At 40.7% G+C, this 21,302-nt stretch overlaps 1 protein-coding gene across 3 annotated transcripts in view; it reads left to right on the top strand.

Moving 5' to 3' along the window:
• ILRUN (inflammation and lipid regulator with UBA-like and NBR1-like domains) overlaps positions 1 to 21,302 on the top strand; it is a 99,379-nt gene that overhangs the window by 51,323 nt on the left and 26,754 nt on the right. For 2 of the 3 annotated variants that reach the window (XM_081095016.1, XM_081095015.1), the window contains exon 4: positions 18,107 to 18,435. In XM_081095016.1, the coding sequence (XP_080951142.1) occupies positions 18,107 to 18,435 (329 nt within the window). The remainder of the gene's footprint in view (positions 1 to 18,106; positions 18,436 to 21,302) is intronic. The other variant, XM_081095017.1, reaches the window with a different exon arrangement.

Below are 21,302 nucleotides of genomic sequence, written 5' to 3'. Positions count from 1 at the left end.
CTTTTTTTTTTAACTGCTGCATGGTATAAATGTTCCACAGCTTTTTTATGCACTCATCTACTGATGGGCACTTGGGCTGTTTCCAGGTCTTAACTATTGTAAATTGTGCTGCTATGAACATAGGGGCGTATACATTCTTTCTGATTAGTGTTTTGGGATTCTTAGGGTATATTTCTAGAAGTGGGATCACTGGGTCAAATGGCAGTTCCATATTTAATTTTTTGAGGAAGTTACATTCCTTTTTCCATAATGGCTGCACCAGTCTTCATTCCCACCAGCAGTGAACTAGATAGGGTTCCCTTTTCTCCACATCCTTGCCAGCATTTGTCATTTGTTGATTTGTTGATGGTAGCCATTCTGACAGATGTGACGTGATACCTCATTGTTGTTTTAATTTGCATCTCTCTGATGATCAGTGACTTTCAGCATTTTTTTATATGCTCTTGGCCATCTGTATGTCCACTTTGGAGAAGAGTCCATTTTAGGTCCTTTGTCCATTTTTTACTTGGATTGTTTGTCTTCCTTTCGTTAAGTTGTATGAGTTCCTTATATATTTTGGATATTAACCAAAGGGAACATCCTTATAGTTCCTTTTCTAAATATACTATACACTAGTGGCCCGGTGCACGAAATTCATGCACATTAAAAGGGGATTAATTAAGGAGAAACCAAGATGGCAGCATAGGTAAACACCGGAAATTGCTGCCTTGCACAACCACTTCAAAAATACAACTAAAAGACAAAACAGATATCATCTAGAACTACAGGAAGGCTGGCTGCGTGAAAATTGTACAACTAGAAGGAAAGAGAAAAGCACACTGAGACTCAGAGGAGCTGCGGAAGTAAGGTGCAGAGGTATGGAGGCGCACGTGGAAAGGGCTGGCAACTGAGGACACGGTTGTCTTCTTCAATTGGGAGGGAGTCTCAAGCTCCCGACTGCTCTGAACTCCAGTTCCAGGAGAGTCTCTGGGGACCCAGACTCATACGGGGAGAACTGGACTGTCTGGCATCGGTCGGAACTAGAGGGCGGCTTTCCCTCAGAGGTGCTTGCAGCAATTACCAGGACACTGAGACGCAGGGCCTTCTTAGGGTAGGACTAAGGATCAGCCATAGTTGTTTGCTCCACCCTGTTGATTCCCTGAGACCCCGCTCCACCCAAGCTGTGCGCAGAGGCTTTTGCATATGAATGCCCTGGCCCTTTGAATTCTGAAAATTACCTAACAAATTGCAGCTGGGCCAGACAGACCCAGAACTTCCAAGAGAAGGCCCAAGGCCCCACAGCAGCTTGCATTGCTTCACAGCTGGGCCTCATCTGGGCACCTCCGAACCCCAAAAAAGGAAGGGAAACCTGCAGATCTCTCTGTAGCTCCTGCTGGGTAACCTCAGGCAGAGGCTAAATTAGCACCTCCTTAGATCCAAGAGCCACTGTACCCACTGGTCAGAGTGGGACCATCCAGATTACAACTCCTCAGATCCATAAGGGACACACTCAGGGGGCAGACTCAGTGAGCACCAAAGCCCCACTGAAGCAAGTCTTGCCCCAGAAGGGTGTCTTCAGCACAGAAGTTCTCCCACTGCAGATACAGCTGATTCTCACTGCCAATTGGCCTGGAGGTCAATTCCTCCCAGTGATACCTACAACAATCAAGGCATAACTACAACAAGCCTGTGCACAAAGCCCACAAAGGGGTGCACCAAGAGTGTCCACCTCAAGTAATTGCGGACGGAGGCTGAGCCACGGGGCCCTCTAGGACACCTAGCACACAGAGCCACTCTACCAACACAGGGAAGCATAAAAAATGCGGAGACAAAGAAACAGGTCACAAATGACAGCAATGGAGGAAAGCAAACTACTGGATATAGAGTTCAAAACCACGGTTATAAGGTTTATCAAGAATTTTCTGGAAACGGCCGATAAATTTAGTGAGACCCTGGAGGATATGAAAAGAGACCAACTAGAAATTAAGCATACACTGACTGAAATAAAGAATAATATACAGAGATCCAACAGCAGACAGGAGGATTGTAAGAATCAAGTCAAAGATTTGAAATACGAAGAAGCAAAAAATACCCAACTAGAAAAGCAAAAAGACAAAAGAATCCAAAAATATGAAGATAGTGTAAGGAGCCTCTGGGACAGCTTCCAGCGTACCAACATCCGAATTATGGGTGTGCCAGAAGAAGAGAAGGCAAGATATTGAAAACCTATTTGAAGAAATAATGACAGAAAACTTCCCCTACCTGGTGAAAGAAATAGACTTACAAGTCCAGGAAGCGCAGTGAACCCCAAACAAAAGGAATCCAAAGAGGACCACACCAAGACGCATCATAATTAAAATGCCAAGAGCAAAAGACAAAGAGAGAATCTTAAAAGCATCAATAGAAAGTCAGTTACCTACAAGGGAGTATCCATACGACTGTCAGCTGATGTCTCAACAGAAACTATGCAGGCCAGAAGGGAGTGGCAAGAAATATTCAAAGTGATGAATAGCAAGAACCTACAACCAAGATTACTTTATCCAGCAAAGCTATCATTCAGAATTGAAGGTCAGATAAAGAGCTTCACAGATAAGAAAAAACTAATGGAGTTCATCACCATCAAACCAGTATTATATGAAGAAGAAGAAGAAGAAAAAGGTAAAGATACAAATTATGAACAACAAATAATAAAATCAGGGGCATAGAAAGGGAATGGACTGGCTATTCTTTGGGGGGAAAGGGGCGAGGGGTATGCGGGAAGAGACTGGACAAAAATCGTACACCTATGGATGAGGACAGTGGGAGGGGTAAGGGCAGAGGGTGGGGTGGGAACTGGGTGGAGGAGAGCTATGGGGGGAAAAAAGAGGAACAACTGTAATAATCTGAACAATAAAGTTTTAATTAAAAAAAATAGTCTGTTATTAATTTTTCTTGTTTTCTAATGTAGGCCTGTAGTGCTATGAACTTTCCTCTCAGAACTGCTTTTACTGGGTTGTTTTTTGTGCATTTTCATTTGTTTTCAGGAAGTTTTTTTTTTTATAATATATTTTTATTAATTTCAGAGAGTAAAGGAGAGGGAGAGAGAGATAGAAACATCATTGATGAGGGAGAATATTGATCGGCTGCCTCCTGCATGCCCCCTCCTGGGTATTATTATTACGTTTCACGTTGTCGCACAGCTCCCTTAAGCTGTCCTCCTTTTTTTTTTTTTTTTTTAATATATTTTATTAATTTTTTACAGAGAGGAAGGGAGAGGGATAGAGAGTTAAAAACATTGATGAGAGAGAAACATCAATCAGCTGCCTCCTGCACACTCCCCACTGGGGATGTGCTCGCAACCAAGTTACATACCCTTGACCGGAATCGAACCTGGGACCCTTGAGTCTGCAGGCCAACGCTCTATCCACTGAGCCAAACTGGTCAGGGCTGTCCTCCTTTTTTTAAATTGTTTTTTCTTTTTGGTTCTCTGATAGAGTGATTTTTTTTTCTACCCTGTCTCCTAATTCACTGATCGAATCCTCGGCTTCCCCTAATCCTCTGGTCAGGCATGTGCCCTTGACCAGAATCGAACCCCGGACTCTTTAGTTCACAGGCCTACATTCTATTCACTGAGCCAAATCAACTAGGGCTCTCGGAAGTTTTTCTTTCTTGATCTTACTGGTAACCCATTCATTGTTCAGTAACATGTTATTTAACCTCCATGTGCTTGAGTGTTTTGGGGTGTTTTTACTGTAATTGATTTCTCATTTCATTCCATTGTGAACTGACAAGATGTTTGCTATGATGTCAGTCTTCTTGAACTTATAGAGACTTGTTTTGTGTCCTAACATGTGGTCTATCTTTGTGAATGACCCATGTGCACTTGAGAAGAATGTATATTCTTCACCTTTAGGGTGAAATGTTCTATAAATGTCAATTAAATCCATCTGATCCCGTGTGTTCTTTAGAGTCACTGTTTCCTTTTTAATTTTTTTTTCCTGGAAGATCTGTCCAGTGAAGTCAGCATGGTGTTAAAGTCCCTTACTATGACTGTATTGTTATTAGTCTCTCCCTTAAAGCCCTCTAGAAATTTTTTTATATATTTAGGTTCTCCTATATTTGGTGCATATATGTTTACCAGGGTTATACTTATTGTATCATTGTTTTCTCTTGTGACGGCCTTCATTTGAAGTCTATTTTGTCTGATTTGAGTACTGCTACCCCAGCTTTTTTTTTCTCTCCATTTGCATAAAATTTTCCCCCCCCATCGCTTCACTCTCATCCTGTGTGAGTCCTTTGTTCTGAGGTGGGTGTCTTGTAGACAACATATAATTTAGTTGTTTTTGTATCCATTCAGCTACCCTATGTCTTATGATTGGAGCATTTAATCCATTTACATTTAAGGTTATTATTAATAGGTACTTATTTATTGCCATTTTAATTCTGCATTCCTATGTTTCTTTATTTCTTCTCATTACAGCAGTCCCTTTAGCATTTCTTGCAGTGCTGGTTTGGTGTGATAAACATCTTTAGTCTTTTTTTTTTTTGTCTGGGAAGCTCTTTATTTCACCATCTAATTTGAATGATAGACTTGCTGGATATAGTAATCTTGGTTTCAAATCCTTCCTTTTCATTACCTTGAATACTTCATGCCCTTCCCCTCCGGCCTGTAGTTTCTGATGAGAAATTAGCTGACAACCTTATGGGAGCTCCTTTGTAGGTAACAGTTTGCATTTCTCTTGCTGCCTTAAATAATCTCTCTTTGTCTTTAATTTTGGGCATTTTAATTATGATGTGTCTGGGCTTGGGCCTTTTGGAATTCTTCTTGCTTGGGACTCCACGTGTCTCCTGGACTTGTGTGACTTTTTCTTTCACCAGGTTAGGGAAGTTTTCTGCCATTCTTTTTTAAAAAAAAAAAAAAAAAAGGTTTTTGTTTTGTTTTGTTTTTTTATTCATTTCAGAGAGAAAGGGAAAGGGAGAGAGAGAAACATCAATGATGAGAGAAAATCATTGATTGGCTGTCTCCTGCACATCCCCTCCTGGGGATTGAGCCCACAACCAAGCCATGTGCCCTTGATGGGAATCGAACCTGGGACCCTTCAGTCCATAGGCTGATGCTCTATCCACTGAGCCAAACCAGCTAGGGTTCTGCCATTATTTCTTCAAACACATTCTCTGTCTCTTGCTCGCTCTTCTTCTGGCACACCCATTACACAAATATTACGTTTCACGTTGTTGCACAGCTCCCTTAAGCTGTCCCCCTTTTTTAAAATTGTTTTTCTTTTTGGTTCTCTGATAGAGTGATTTTTTTTTCTACCCTGTCTTCTAATTCACTGATCGAATCCTCGGCTTCCCCTAACCTGCTCCGTATTCCTCCCACTGTGTTCTTTGTTAGTGCTATGTCATTCTTCATAGTTACTATATCTTTTCTCATGCTTTTGAGCATCTTTGCCATCATTATTTTGAACTCTATGTCTGATAAATTTCTTATCTTCATTTCATTTAGCTCTTCTTTTGTAGAACTCTTATTCTTTTGTTTGGGCGTTGTTTATTGTCTGCCTGTTTGAGTTTGTGACTGTGTATTAGGTAAATCTGCTCCACCTCCAAATCTCTAGTGCAGGACAGTGTCAACCACTGTTTCTGACTAATTAGATCAGAACAAAACTCAAAGTCTCCAGAGACCTTCCTCTGTCTTCAGATTGGTTTTATTCAGTCTTGAGCTTCAGGCAATCATCACAGGTGTGGCGAGAGGTTTTCCAACAGGGTGGGGCAATTGCTTCTGCCTGGGGGCTAATTGTTATTCTCAGTCTCTTAATGGGTCTCGGAAACTATACAGGGTGGGGCAAGGATTTTCCAATAGGATGGGGCAACTGCCTTCCTCCCAGGCAAAAACCACATGGATGGCAAAGGTCTGCCTGAGAAAGATCTTCTTCACAGTGTGAGGACATGACTCAGCTCAGGAAACCGGGCTCTAACCCCAGAACCCCCAACCCTAGCTTCTGCTCACACAGCTCCAGTCCACTCTGCCCTCCCTCTGCTGGAGCCCAAGGTAAATGGCTGCACACGAATTTTGTGTGTTGGCCCTTTAAGAGGGTGCCTGTGTTTCCAGCCATCTCTCCCTGACAGACAGCAACTCTGCTGCTTTTCATAACGAGATGTTATGTGGGCATCTTTATCAGTTCTGCTTCTCGGGGCTGGGAAGCCTAGTTTGGGGTTTAGACCTTAGAGTTCTCGGTGGCAACCTCCCACAGCTGAGCTATCTCTCCAGAACTTCAGCTGCTCTGTGGGAGCCCAGCCAGCCCTTTCAAGCCTCAGATGTGAGTGGGCGGTAAAATTGACTTCCTTTTATAGGATTGAGAAGTCCAGAGGGCCATGAATGAGCCCTAAGGTATCCTCTGTGTGGATGTTGCTAGACCTATTTCAGTCTAGGGATGAATAATCATTCATTTCTCCAAAACTCTATACTCAGATTCAAGCCTGGAAAATATTTTGTCCTATTAAGAGCCTACAATAGAAATGAAGAGGAATGGATGCTTGGAAAAGTTATGTCAGACCAAAGAAATGAAGAAGAAAGTAAAAAATGGGGGTAGGGGGTAGGGAGAAAATGAAGAAGTATTCCAGAAGTTTTGCTTTGTCACTGTCTTTGGCTGTGATGTCAGTGAATGTGATATCTGATGTGTAGTTCTCCTTGGAGAGAATGTTGAGAGAGAGTGGTTACTGTTTTGTTTTGGTGGTTCTTGCATCGGTCCAATTAGGATGATGATGTTGAGGGAGCAGTTCCCTGAAGCCAGAAACAAAGCTGGTTGTTTTAGGAGGGAGATGGGAGAGCAGAGTTAATGCAGTGTGCATGATCTGAAATCTCTAGGTCAAAGAGCTTTCACCAGTGATGACTCCTGTCAGTAATTCTATTTTATACTTTTGTCCCCAATTGTGTTAAAGTTAGGGTTTGAGTTGCTAAAAAAAGACAAATGGGATTTATGTCTTATGCTGTTAAGCATTCAAAACATAGTAGTAACTCTGTGGGAAGGTGTCAGAGTCCTAAGTTAAATCTCATATTAAAGGCATGTGTAGCCCTAACCAGTCTGGCCCAGTGGATAAAGTGTCGGCCTTCGGACTGAAGAGTCTTAGGTTTGATTCTGGTCAAGGGCATGTACCTTGGTTGTGGGCACATCCCCAATAGGGGGGTTTTCGGGAGGCAGCTGATTGATGTTTCTGTCTCATCGATGTTTCTAACTCTCTATCCCTCTCCCTTACTCTCTGTAAAAAATCAATAAAATATATATATATTTTTAAAAAAGCATGTGTATACCAAGAGCAGTGATTTTTTTTTTTTTTTAAATCCTCACCCAAGGGTATGTTTTTTTTGTGTTTTTTATTTTTTTTATTTTACTTTGACATTTGCTGAAAAGCACAGAACAGTTAACATTTGAATGCCTCAATGTTAAGGTTACAAACAAAATCCTTAAGTCAAAGAGTTACAGGATCCTACATCAGTTATTTCACATTAAGTGCAGGTTTAAAAAAAATTAGTGCTGTTTGGAGCACAAGATACGCATTTCAATTTAACAACACAAACTTAGCACCTTTAAAATAAAATAAATACTGATGACCACATTGTAAGTACGAAAGTATCATTTAAATGGGGGGGTGGGGGGAATCCAGTTCACCAACAGTGCAAACAAATAGCAGCATTTCCAAAGCTGAAATTAAATGTGTGTAAACACATACCCACTCGCCACTGCCTAATACAGTGAGGAAGTCCTTCCCACCCAGGGCCGAAAAGAAAAGTTCCTGCTAAGTCTCTTAGATTCTGAATCTGAAAAGTTGCCACAAGTTTTAGGCCAAGGGCTGGAAAGTTTTAAGTGCAGTACAAGGGAGATCTGTATGTTTGAGCAGGAAGGAGTTCTTTTTCAGATGGGTCAACTAGAAACATTTTCAGTCCAACCCCAGAGCCTTCCAGCCTAAGTGTACACATGACCGTAGGTCTACCTGATGTGACCCTGACTTCAGTGGGGCACCTGAGTGCAGAGCCGATGCTGCACGAGGAATGATGGCCCAAGCTCTCCGCAGTGGACACTGCTTTGCAACCAAAGTACTTTAGGCCAGTTCAGTGTAATTACAAACGTTTGTGATTCTTAACCTATTGTCACCAAGTGGTTCTTAAGTAGGGAATGTCTGCATGTTAAGTCTTCTTAATCTTTTCAGACATTAATGATTAGTCCTTCCCAATGTGGTTTTATATCACTCACAAGGTTACCGTGTTTTCTTTCTCATGAGCACTCCATTTTTACACAGAACTTTATGCTGAGCTTTAGGTCTTTTAACAAGTGTAGCCACACATAAAAAGAAATACTAGATGCAGACTCAGTGGCCAATTATTTGCATTACAGTGTTACAAAAAAACTGCTAGATGTTTTTTCTAAATCAGCATTTACCAATTGTCCAGACCAAAGATCATTTCGAAGCATGAAAGTTCAGATTCCAACTTCTCCACTGACCCATGTACAACACAACTTACTCTGTTCCCAAATACTCCTGGAAGCACTTGCTTGCTCGGCTGTCATCGATTCCGATGGGTTTGTAGACACAAAATGCCATAAGGATCATGGTCACCAGCAGGATGCTGAAAATGGTTTCCATCAACACCAGGTTCTGCCCCTGCAGCACTGTGTGTGGCCGGCTCTGCTCCATTGGCTCCACCAGGCTCCAGGCCTTCTCCTGCCCCATGAGGAGGCTACACAGGTCCAGGCATAGCCACCACCACCACTGCATGCAGCATCCTCCTCAGCTCCCAAGGATGTTTTATATTGAATTTTAGAGAAAGAGGAAGGGAGAGAGAAAGAGAGAAACATAGATGTGAGAGAGAAACATCAATTGGTTAGTTGCCTACCCTTCGCACCCCAACTGGGGATGGAATCTGAAACCTAGATATGTGCCCTGACCAGGAATTGGACCTGCAACCTTTTGGTGTACTGGAAAACACTCCAACCGAGACACTTGGCTAGGGCAGGAATGGCCTTTATTATTATTAATGAAGATATTTAAGATTGATCAAATAAGGTAAATTAGTTGCTAGACTAAAATTTGACTCTCTGGCCCAGCTGGTGTAGCTCAGTGGTTGAGCATCAACCCATGAGGCAAGAAAATGCTGGTTCAGTTCCAGGTCAGGGCACATGCCTGGATTGGGGGCTCGATCCCTGGTGAGAGCTTGCAGGAGACAGCTGATTGGTGTTTCTCATCATTGATGTTTCTATCTCTCTATTCCTCTTCCTCTCTAAAATCAATAAAAACATTAAAAATTTTACTTTCTTGTTGAACTAAATATTTACTTGGAAGTACTTCCGTTTGAATATTTCTATTTTTAATTACCCTTTGATGAAAATACCATAGATATCAAGAAGCACTACATGTCCCAGTCAGACTCGTTGAGAAATTCAGCAGAAGTGAAGGAATAAAAATACCAGCCATTTCTCTACATATTTGCATATAAAATGGACAATATTTAAATGTTAAGCCATTTTATCCAGCACCATGATTAAGTGCTTTTCAGTGTTAATACTAAAAATTACTGTTAAAAATCACAGTTTTAAGCTGTGTATTTTATTCCGGTTGCATATGTTTGGCTCTTAATGTTCTCGTAGCTATAGTTTTGATTCCCTGTGTTATCCTAAAATGTAATTGTACTTTGAAATTTAGAGTAGTAATTTAAGTTGCTTAAATGTACTTTCTTGCTATATTAATTTTCTGCAGTTGTGCTATCACCCACTCAGATTGTGCTCTATTAATATGCTACAGAAGTTCAAATTATTAGGATGTTAATATTTCCATCTTTTCTGCCAGGAAGAGTATTATCTATTTCCTGATGGACTGAACTCTCAAAACTGACTAGGGGGTGGGGAAGGAGTGCTGCGTGGTATTGTAGCTAAGCACTAGACCAGGGTTCAAAAGAACTGACTTCTGGTTTTGATTCTGCCACATAATACAGTACCCATTAACCTTAAGCAATGGCATAAAGGGTGTGTGTGTGTGTGTGTGTGTGTTTAAATCAATTGTGGTGAAATACACATAACAAAATGTACCTTTTTAGCCACTTTAAAGTATACATTAGTGGCATTAAGTACATTCATATTATTATGCAACTAACCACCGTCTGTCTCCAGAACTCTTTTTCTTTTCATCTTGTAAAACTGACACTGTACCCATTAAAAAATAACTCCTCATTTTCCTCTCCCTCTGGCCCCAGACAACCACCATTATACTTTCTGTCTTATGAATTCGACTACCCCAGGGATCTCAAATAAGAGGTATCATACAGTATTTATCCTTTTGTGACTGGCTTATTTCACTTAGCATACATCTCATCAAATTGTATCATGTCTCAGAATTTCCTTCCTTTCTAAGGCTTAATTATTCCATTGTATGTATAGACCATACTTTTAAAATTAATTCATCCATCAGTATATACTTGGATTATTTCTTTTGGTATCATGAATAATGTTGCTGTGAAAATGGATATACAAATATTTGTTCAGGACCCTGCTTTTAGTTCTTTTAGGTATATACCTAGAAGTGGAATTGCTAGACCATATGGCAATTCTATTTTTAATTTTTTTGAGGAACTGCCATACTGTTTTCCATAGCGGCTGTCCCATTTTACCCTCTCACCAGTAGTGCACAAAGGTTCCAGTTTCTCTACATCCTCACCAAGACTTATCTTCTGTTTCTTTATAGTAGACATCCTAATGAGTGTGTCTCATTGATTTGCATTTCCCTAATGTTGAGTGATGATGAGCATTTTTCATATGCTTGTTGATCATTCAGTTTGTCTATTCAAGTCCTTTGCCCATTTTTTAATCAGGCTATTTGTTTTATTTTTAAGAGTTCTTTAATATATTCTGCATATTAGCTCCTTATCAGATAGGTGATTTACAGATATTTTTTTCATTCCATGATTTGCTTTTTCACTCTGTTGTTCGTATCCTTTGATGTACCAAAAGTTTGAATTTTGATGTATTCCAATTTATCTTTTTTCTTTGGTTACCTCTGCTTTTGGTATCATACCCAAAAAATCATTTCAAAATCCAACATAATGAAGCTTTCCTTTTGTGTTTTCTTCTAGAAGTTTTACAATTTTAGCTCTTAATGGTTAGGTCTTTGATCCATTTTTAGTTAGTTTTTATATATGGTGTAAGGTAAGATTCCAGCCTCATTACTTTGCATGTGAATATCCAGTTTTCTTAATATCATTTGTTGGAAAAATACTACCCTTCTCCTTTGAAGTGGAATTGGCATTCTTGTAGAAAATTATTTGACCAGTAAATATGAGGATTTATTTCTTAGTTCTCCATTCTCTTCCATGGTATATATGTCTGTCTTTCTGCCAGTACTACCCTATTTTGTAGTTTTGTAATAAGTTTTGAAGTCAGTAACTGTGAGACCTCTACCTTTGTTCTTCATTTTCAAAATTATTTCGCTATTAGTGATGCTAAGATGAATCAAAGGGTTCAGGTGGTGACAACCTGCCTGATCCCTCCATTGCAATAAGGGAAGGAGGGGAGAGACTTCTCTAAGGTTTGGGTTTCTGCTGAATAATTCTGAGGAGGCTCTCAGGCATGTGGGGATCAATTTTGGATTGGCTGCTGTTTCTGAGGCAAGGTTAGAAGAGAGGATTAACTAGGGTTTGGGTGCTGTCGTGAGACAAGGACAGTTTGGCAGTTGGGTAAAGGAGGTCTGGGGGCATCACTGGTAAGAAAGCAGTGGCCCTCAGAGAGAGCTGTTACTTCATTTTACAGCTGCTGACCTACCTTGGGAGAAATAATGTTTCCTATTAACTTCGCACCTGCCTTTATCTTTGTCTGCTCTCCCAGCCCAGTTAATGGCAGGGTTATTTTTTTCTTTCATTCTGAGCTGATTTTTATCTTTCGTGCCTGACATGTCTTTACTCTTTTAATGGATTTGGGAAGTAGAGAATCATTGTATCTTAAGACTTGAAGCAAATAAATAAGTGATTAAAATCCCCCCCCTCCCCGTTTAAGGTAAAAGTTCATGATTAGTAAATAGAGCATGATTTGGAAAAATTGTGAAGTAGGAATAGTTTATTTGTTAATGCCATTTCCACTTTGCTTTCTGAGCCCCTCTCCCTCTGATGGGCACCTGGGACCCTTCACTGTCTCATCTCACCTAGGCTTCCAGTATTCTTTCTTAGGCTTTTCTTTCTTTTCTCCTATGTGAACTTGTGCCCATTGGTTGACCTGATGATGAGGTTAAGGTAGCTTAATATGTTCCTTTGAGGGGCATTTTCATTTTAAAAGGAAATTTCTGAGAATAATACTGAAACTAAGGAACAAGTTTCTAATGCACATTTCTGGCGAGATGAGGTGGTGGGGAGTGAGGATGGGAAGGGAAGCAGTTGTTTGAGTAGAGATCAGACTTTACGCAGTCAGTCTGTCTAAATGGGGCCCCCAAAATCAGAAGTCCTCTGAGAAGCTGATGACTGGTGGTGCCTGCCTTTCCCTCTTCTCCCTTAGGTGCTGAGGAAGACATAGTAAAAGCATCTGAGTGCCTGCTGGGCATGTGTCAGGAAAGCAAGGCTATTGTGTTAAGTAAATAATGTGGAAATGCATGCTGGTAGTTGAGACTTCAGGCAGATCAGTGTAAGGACAATTGAAAGTGCCCTCTTCTTACAGTGGTACACACACTGTTACCTTGGTAGTTCCAGGAGACAGACACCAAGATGTGGAGACCTGCTCATAGTGTTGACCTATGCACTAACTGTCGGGACTTGTTTTAATCCAGAGACAACCAGTGATCAGACTTTCTCCTTTCAAGCCTTTCTCACTGAAGCTAGGCAATACATACCCAGTTTTCCCTCAAGAACAAATGTGAGCCCGTAGCTTGTGACCCAGTAACTGACTGGTACCTTTTACCTCTCCAGACCCAAGTTGTTTCTTTCTTTCTTTTTTAAAAAAATATATTTTATTGATTTTTTACAGAGAGGAAGGGAGAGGGATAGAGAGTTAGAAACATCTATGAGAGAGAAACATCGATCAGCTGCCTCCTGCACACCCCCCACAGGGGATGTGCCCGCAACCAAGGTACATGCCCTTGACCGGAATCGAACCTGGGACCCTTGAGTCCGCAGCTGACGCTCTATCCACTGAGCCAAACCGGCTAGGGCGCAAGTTGTTTCTTTCTTTTTATGGGGGGGTAGGGGCAGGGAAAGGGAGAGAGATACAGAAACATCAATGATGAGAAAGAATCATTGATCAGCTGCCTCCTGCATGCTGCACACTGGGGATCGAGCCCTCAACCTGTGCTAATTCCTTGACTGGGAATCAAACTGTGACAAACCCCCCCCCCCCCACCACCCGTTCATATGTCAACACTCAACCACTGAGCCACACCGGTTGTTTCTTAATCCTGGGGAAATGTGAGGTTCCTGTTGTGCTTTGAAGATGAGTTGAGTTTTAGGAAGGATTTGAATCCCCAACCTCCAAATCTTCCAGTGACTTCCATGGTAATCTGCCATGTGTATGCCACCTAAGCCAGGTTATGCTTACTGGTGCTGTGGCAGTCTTGACTCACAGCTCCTGGGTCCAGGGCTGCTGTTCTAGACATCAGAAGCCTGCAACATTTTAGTCCTAGCCATAGTTTGAACTACTTTGAAGCTTCTTGTAAACTGGACTTTTGAAAGTGGTACTTTCCCAAGTCCCCCGGCCTTTCCCCTTTGGGAGCCCAGACCAAGTGAAACCTATTGATGCCACAGTATTGTTTGTGTACCTGTGGCTTCTGTTGGCCTCTGCGCAGGCAGAGGTAGACTCTAGAATTAGGCAGCCTCAGCCCAACATGTGGTTCATTCGTACTGTTGCCCCTGTTTGAGGACTGTTAACTGGACCTTTCCTTAAGCTCTACTGAGGAGTTGCACTGGAAAGGAGCCATCTCCCTGTAGATAGGAGTGACTCTTGTAGGGTTGATAAGGTGAGCTTTTGAGGCCTCTGAAGAACTTGAGCATATGATAAGCCCTGCCTCCCTGCCCTCCTACAACCTGTTTTGCCCACTACTGGATGAAAGCCCTCCCCTTTGTAGTCAATTCACTACACAGAGAATGGTTTGTGTTGGCTGTGTTGCAACTTTCACTCTTAATGCCTGAAAATACAATTTTTAATGCTACATTAATTTCTTTAGTAAATTTTACTCTGAACTGATTTTAGACTTACAGGAAAGTTTCAGAGATAATAGAGAGCTCCCATATACCCAGTTTTCCCCATTGTCAGCATCTTACATAACCACCACACACTTGTTAGAGTGAAGACATCAACATTGGAACATTATTGTTTATTTAGATTTTATCAGTTTTCCTCTCAGTACCTCTTTCTGTTCAAGAATCCAGTCTAGGTGCCACATTATATTTAGTTGTCATGTCTCCCCATTTCCTCTGGTCTGTGACAGTTTCTCAGTCTTTCCATGTTTTTCATAACCTCTGATCGTTTTGAGGAATACCATCTAGCGTCCTTTATAATACTTTCAATCTGAGTTGTCTGATATTTTCTTTTTTTTTTTTTAATATATTTTATTGATTTTTCACAGAGAGGAAGGGAGAGAGATAGAGTTAGAAACATCGATGAGAGAGAAACATCGATCAGCTGCCTCTTGCATATCCCCCACCGGGGATGTGCCTGCAACCCAGGTACATGCCCTTGACCGGAATCGAACCCGGGACCTCTCAGTCCGCAGGCTGACGCTCTATCCACTGAGCCAAACCGGTTTCGGCATCTGATATTTTCTTCATGATTAGACTGATGTTATGGGTTTGGGGAAGAATCCACAGTGGGGAAATAAATGTCATATGGAGCACTTGAAATTTGTATAACTTCATTGGAGATGTTAACCATGATCACTTGGTCAAGTAGTTTGTCACCCAGTAGTTAGTTCTCCACCATAAAGGTACTGTGCGTCCTACTCTAATGTTTAGAAATGAATCACTAAGTTTAGCTCGCTGGGGGATATATAGAATTAAGTCCCACCTTTTGGAAGGGGGAGCATCTGTATATAATATTTGTAATTCTTCTATAAGGAAGTGTGTCTCTTCTGCCCTATTAGTCATTTATTTATATAACTATGGAGCCATGTATATTTTATACTTTGAGTTATAATGCAATACTTCGGTATTTGTTTTGTTTATCAAATTGTTCTAATTCTGTACTTATTATTAAAGGTTTAATCATATGTAAAAGGGATGAGTTGAATGAAATAATATTATAGTACCTTCTAGCTCCAAAGTTCTGAACCAGGAGCTTTAAAAAACTCACCTTAAAATCAGATATTCTAAAATAAGTTTCTTCATTTGCTTACTAATCCCTGATTGTGTAGCCTTGGCCCTTGGTTCTACTTCCTTAACTACTTTTCTAGGACATCCTGATGGCTCATTTATTTGATATTGGCGCCAAAGAACATAATGTCTGTAGGTAAAGCTACTATGGCCTGGGGAGTGGAACTGTAACTGTAGCTTTAGTTCCCTGGATGTGCTTCCCAAGTCACTGTTGGGGAAGAAACAAGTGTGAGTTTAAAAAATTTTACTGAGAGCTGGGAGTTCTTGGGCCCATTTCTTCTACCGCCAGACTTCAGATCCTTTATCTAGAAAATGAAACATTTCCATTAGATGGCCCCTAAGATTGCTCACAGCTGTGATTTTACCATCAGCGATATAGTAAAATATTGGACTGGTAGGTCTCATCTCAGTAATCAAGGCAAGAGTTGGGACTGGCCAACTTCTCTGAAACAAGCTTATTAGGTCCATCTTCTTTATCATCCTTTTTATTTACTTGATTAAACACACACACACACACACACACACACACACACAGTGCATGGGATGAGCACATTTAGAAATGCAGGTCTAGAGGTGATGCCTTGATGTCTCATTGTATAGTGGAGAAGGCATGTTTTGCTGTTCATTAATGACCCCACAGTAATAACTTTGGAGGATCAGAACTGGATTGTTTATTACTAGTATTTATAAACCAGTGGCTTCTTAAATGACATTCCTTTTATAGCAACTATATAGTGTGTGAACAGTCTAGCAAAGTAGCCAAGGTGAATAGAATGTGGTGGCTTAAGTATGATAAGGCCCAGTGATTTATATTAGACACTTTAGTTCTCAAAGCCAGTGTGTGTAGGGGGGAGAATGTCATTAGTCTCATATACTGAAAGCAAAGCAGGTGGGTGGAGGACAAGGAGGAACTAATGTACTGTGAAACAGGGCATATTCCTTTAGGAATAAGGAGCAGTAGAGTAAAGGAATGTTGCTTTTGGTTAGAAAACTAGGATAGAAGAGCATGGAATGACTTCCTCAGGCTGCCTGCCACTGAGTTGTTCTTTAAGGCCCACATCATACTGGTTTATGAGATTGACTCAGAGCTCTGAATGAAAGTCCTCTGACCCACCACAGCTGTCACTGTCCCACATTTCTGAGTGAAGTGGCACACTGCATATCCTGGCTTACAGTGTTATATCAACAGGTAGAACTTTTATGGTACTAGTTGCATGAGGATTTACGTTTGCTTTAATGACAAGTGTGTTTGGAGATGCCCATTCCTGTGAGTCCTGCTAATGCTGCTAGTGGCTTTAGCTTCCTATTCTCAAGTGAAATGAGTTGCTACTTCTTGAAGTGAACAGCAGATGTCACTGCATCTTCACTTACCAGGGCTCTGGATCATTAATTGTTTGGATGCACCCAGTTCTTCGTACAGCTCTCAAACCACTGACCTCAAATTGAGTATTTATTGCTCTCTGACACCCTAAGATCCCCTTCCTCAGATACAGAACCCAAATTTAAAATTGATAATAAACACAGCCCAAGAGGTTTTCCTCAATTCCTTCACTATCCTCTTTACTTATATGTTATCTGTATTTTCATGTAGCTAACTGATGAGGTTTATTTGCCTTTTCCTATCAACCTTACAGTTGTTTAGGAACTGGGACAATTTTTTATATTTGTCTTCACACTGAAATGCTTCTTGGCCTTTCTGTAGCTTGCATTTTAAAAACCTTCCAGCAGTAAAGTTGATGCCACTGTTCTCTGAATTGAGGTGCTGAACATAGAGGAAACTGCCACTTTCCTTATTATTTTTTTTGAACCCTTAGCTTCGGTAATTGAGGAAATAAAAAACTGAATTGGGACAGAAGTTCTATGGGACATCTTTTTAAAACATTCTCTTATGGTTTCAGTGTAGGTAGTAGGGTTTCCCTATCTGACAGAAAGGTAAAGTTAGATTATTTTAGGAAGTCTGAGACATATTAAATTTTTGGCATCTTTTGCTCACATATATTGTGGTATAGCCAGGGTGATATCTGTCCTAATATGCCAGGTTTACACCTATATAGTGGTGCAATTATTAGTAGTTCCATCTTTCACTCTCAGTTGACCTAGTTTGAACAGTATGGTCTCTCTAAATTGCGTGGTGGTGGTGGGGCCATGTATAATTTCCAATTTTAGTAATAACCTTTTTTTTAATTCAGGAATTATGCATGCCCTGAGTTTTCTGAGTTAAACACATGTAAAATAAGCAAAAACCACTAGGAACTTGTAATTCTGGAAAAATAGATTTTAGGTTTCTATTGATAATTGTCCTTCTGGAGTAATGATTTCCAAAGATGTCTTTGCATCAGAATCAACTAGTACCAGGGCTTTTTTTACAAATAGTTGCAGGGTTCTCATAGACCTCTACTGAATTTGTTCCAGAGCTTGAACTTGACATTACCAAAAATGCAATGAAAATGTACCGGACTATTTTGTGAGCAAGCTTCTAAATCAGCGGTTCTCAACCTGTGGGTCACAACCCCTTTGGCAGTCGAACGACCCTTTCACAGGGGTCGCCTACGACCATCCTGCGTATCAGATATTTACATTACGGTTCATAACAGTAGCAACATTACAGTTATGAAGTAGCAACGAAAATAATTTTATGGTTGGGTCGCAACATGAAGAACTGTATTTAAAGGGCCAGAAGGTTGAGAACCACTGTTCTAAACTAATGTGTAGAAGAACGCTTCTCTCTATGGTTTGGGTGGTGGTTGAGGTTCTTGGGGGTAGCTGCTTTGGGCCTTGAGGGTGTATTTGGCGTTGACATGAGTTGTTTTTTTGTTTCAGATGTCATCTGGGTGATTCTCAGTGTGGAGGTGGGTGGACTTTTAGGAGTAACGCAGCAGCTGTCATCTTTCGAAACGGAGTTCAACACACAGCCACATCGCAAGGTAGAAGGAAACTTCAACCCGTTTGCCTCTCCCCAAAAGAACCGACAATCAGATGAAAACAACTTAAAAGACCCTGGGGGTTCCGAGTTCGACTCAATCAGCAAAAACACATGGGCTCCTGCTCCTGACCAAACCGAGCAAGATGAGAATAGACTCTCACAGAACTCTGTAAATCTGTCCCCCAGCAGTCACGCAAACAACTTATCAGTAGTGACTTACAGTAAGGTAGGTGCCCTTGGAGAAGAGGAGAAGGGGTAGGTGGTGGGCCTTGGGATTTGTGATACCCCTTCATGGCAAACCTTGAATCCTAGAATGTTCTTTAAGACTGCTTAGCTCTCCTGCCAACAGCAACAACACAAAACCTACCCCTTCTCCCCTCCCCCCTCCCCCATCTTCATGTCCTGTGGATATTACTTCATCCACATTTATAATTTACTACTGTCTCTCTGCTCTGGTTTGGGTGTTGAAAGAACAAAGTTCTTTACCTTTACATTTTAAGAAAAGAAAGTCAAAATATCGCCAGCCATGCTTCCATTTTTAATGTATACTGAGCAACAACAACACACCTTTGGAACTGGTTCCTACTTTGATTTTTTGGGGTTTGGGTGGGATTCTTGTTTTTGTTTGTTTGTTTGTTTTCAGAGGAAAAGGGCAAGCTCAATTATTTATCCTAACTGTTGTTGGGCTTTTACTTACCTTGTTTGCATGTCTTCTTGTTGATGTCTTTTCAGTCTATGTGGCCCATCTACTCCCTCATCTACAACCCAGAGTGGCCCAAGTGATATTTTGACTTTTCACGTGTGGGGAATGAGAGAATTGTTTAATTATGATTTTAAGTTTATGATTGTTCTGAGACACTTCTAGGTGTTTGATTTCTTGATCTGTTTTTCCTTATGCTAGTTGATTGACAATGTCTTCCACACACTGCTAAGGGGGTGATGGTTCCTGGTTGTTGGTTTTGGTTGGTTGAATAAAGCCCTTATGCTAAGAGTTCACTGTTGTAGGTGGTTCACGTATTGGGGCCTGTGAGTATTTCTGTGCATTCTTCTCTGATTAATAATGCTGCATGTTAGGCCCAGCATCCCATCTATATAATCATATAACTGTTAAGTCTTAAAATTTACCCTCAAAAATTAAAAAATAAAATTAATGTTTATTTGAGGGACAAGTTGCATTGTTGTAAGAATGGTATTTTTCTGACCAATGCTTTATTAAAATATGGTCTAGATTAAGAAAAGAAACCTGGTGATGTGCATTCTCTTTTGTCACATGATCTGGTAAGAGGGATTTCATTTAGCAATAGTGTAGCAAAGGGTTAATTTATTGGTTGGTTGAATAGTCACAAAGGGCTCTGTGTAGTCATGTTAATTCTCCAGGAAATTAGAGAAGTAAATTGATAAACCAGTAAATTGCCTATATTTGAGGAAAGACTTCACATCTTAACACTTAATCAAAGACTTTCCTCTACATTTTTGTTGCTCCAGATTTGTCTGTCTTAATTTTAACCCTTCAGAGTATGACTGTTCTAAAATACCTTGGTAGAACGGAAACTTGAGGCAGTTGAGTTTAATGGGAAGGTGAGAATTGGAGGAGGCAAAACCAGTTAGTTGATCCATTGTTTTCTATAATCGAAGCTCCTTTACTCAAGATCAAACTACTTGGCTCAGCCATCATTGCAGTCTTAGGTGAGGGCTGGCATTCCTGGCTAGGGCCCTGCACTCATCCTCCTGAGTCATGAACCTGTTAGTTGTTTTCTTTTCCTTTTGGGCTGATGCTTTTAACCAACTCTCTTTGCCCTGGCGTGTTTGTGGGTGCACTGTCAGAATGAATTACTTATCAGCCTTAATTAAGGTTCCAGCATACTGCTTTTTTGGAACGGCTGAGCTATGGTGAGGCTATTGAGATATTTCTTAAGGTTGATGAACTCATGATATGTTACCTAAATTTGTTTTCATGAACGCTGCAGGGTCATGTAGAAGCAGCACTTGTAAGAACCACAGAGTAAGGTTCTCATTGGGGTTGATGAGACTTTTGGCTATAATACATTGAGAATGTGGCACTTAGATCCCAAAGAGAAATTGGAGCCTCCCTTTTTTCTAACTTGAAGTAGAATACTATTCATAAAGCACGTATGTGAACATCTGGAAGCAGTTCTGGCTAAAGTTGAGTCAGCTCTGCCTCTCAGGCTCCTAAGGAATGGGGTCGGTGTAAACCAGGGGTCCTCAAACTACGGCCCGCGGGCCACATGCAAATACAAATATTATATTTGTTCCCGTTTTGTTTTTTTACTTCAAAATAAGATGTGCAGTGTGCATAGGAATTTGTTCATAGTTTTTTTTTAAACTATAGTCCGGCCCTCCAACGGTATGAGGGACAGTGAACTGGCCCCCTGTTTAAAAAGTATGAGGACCCCGGGTGTAAACAGTCATCAGGAAGTACTAACAGATTTGTGCACTATTTAGAGCAGTGTGCATTGTTCAGTAGGGGACTTGAAGAATAAAACAAGTGACCCCTGCCAGCCAGCAGCTTACAGCACAGTAGAAGTGACGAGACATGCATCCAGTTCAGTCAGGACAAGTATGAATTTGGTCAGTAGAGAACAACAGTCAAATGTATAATTTTTATATATTTTTGGAGGTTAGAGTTAGAGAAGGCAGAACTGGAGTTAATGGAAAGAGCTTTTCAAAGAATGGGCAGATGGAAAGACAGGAAGGACAATAGTGTGGAGAACTGTTATAGTGCTGAGGGCAGAATGTTGAAAGGTTGTGAGGTCCTCATGTGGGTAACAGACGATGAGAGATAGATTCCACTGCTATACTGTGTTCCTTTGAGGAACAGTGGATGAAATAATGGCTTTGAAAAAAAGTGGAACTATACTTAATAGATATCTTAAAGCAGGGATAATTCACAGTTCTAAACATTTGTGTTTGGCTTCAGAATAGAGACTTACTTATTTTTAAAAGTGGCATGCTTGAGGTTCTCTCTCTTCTTTTTTTTTAGAAAACTGTTGGAATTTTGTAATATGAAAAATTTCAAGTATACAGTAAAGTGGAAAGAATAGTATAATAAGCATTTGTATACTCATTATTTAA

Source organism: Myotis nattereri, assembly GCF_964212035.1.
Source record: "Myotis nattereri genome assembly, chromosome: 6".
NCBI classification, from domain to species: domain Eukaryota; kingdom Metazoa; phylum Chordata; class Mammalia; order Chiroptera; family Vespertilionidae; genus Myotis; species Myotis nattereri.
This window is presented reverse-complemented; position numbering and strand designations above follow the sequence as displayed.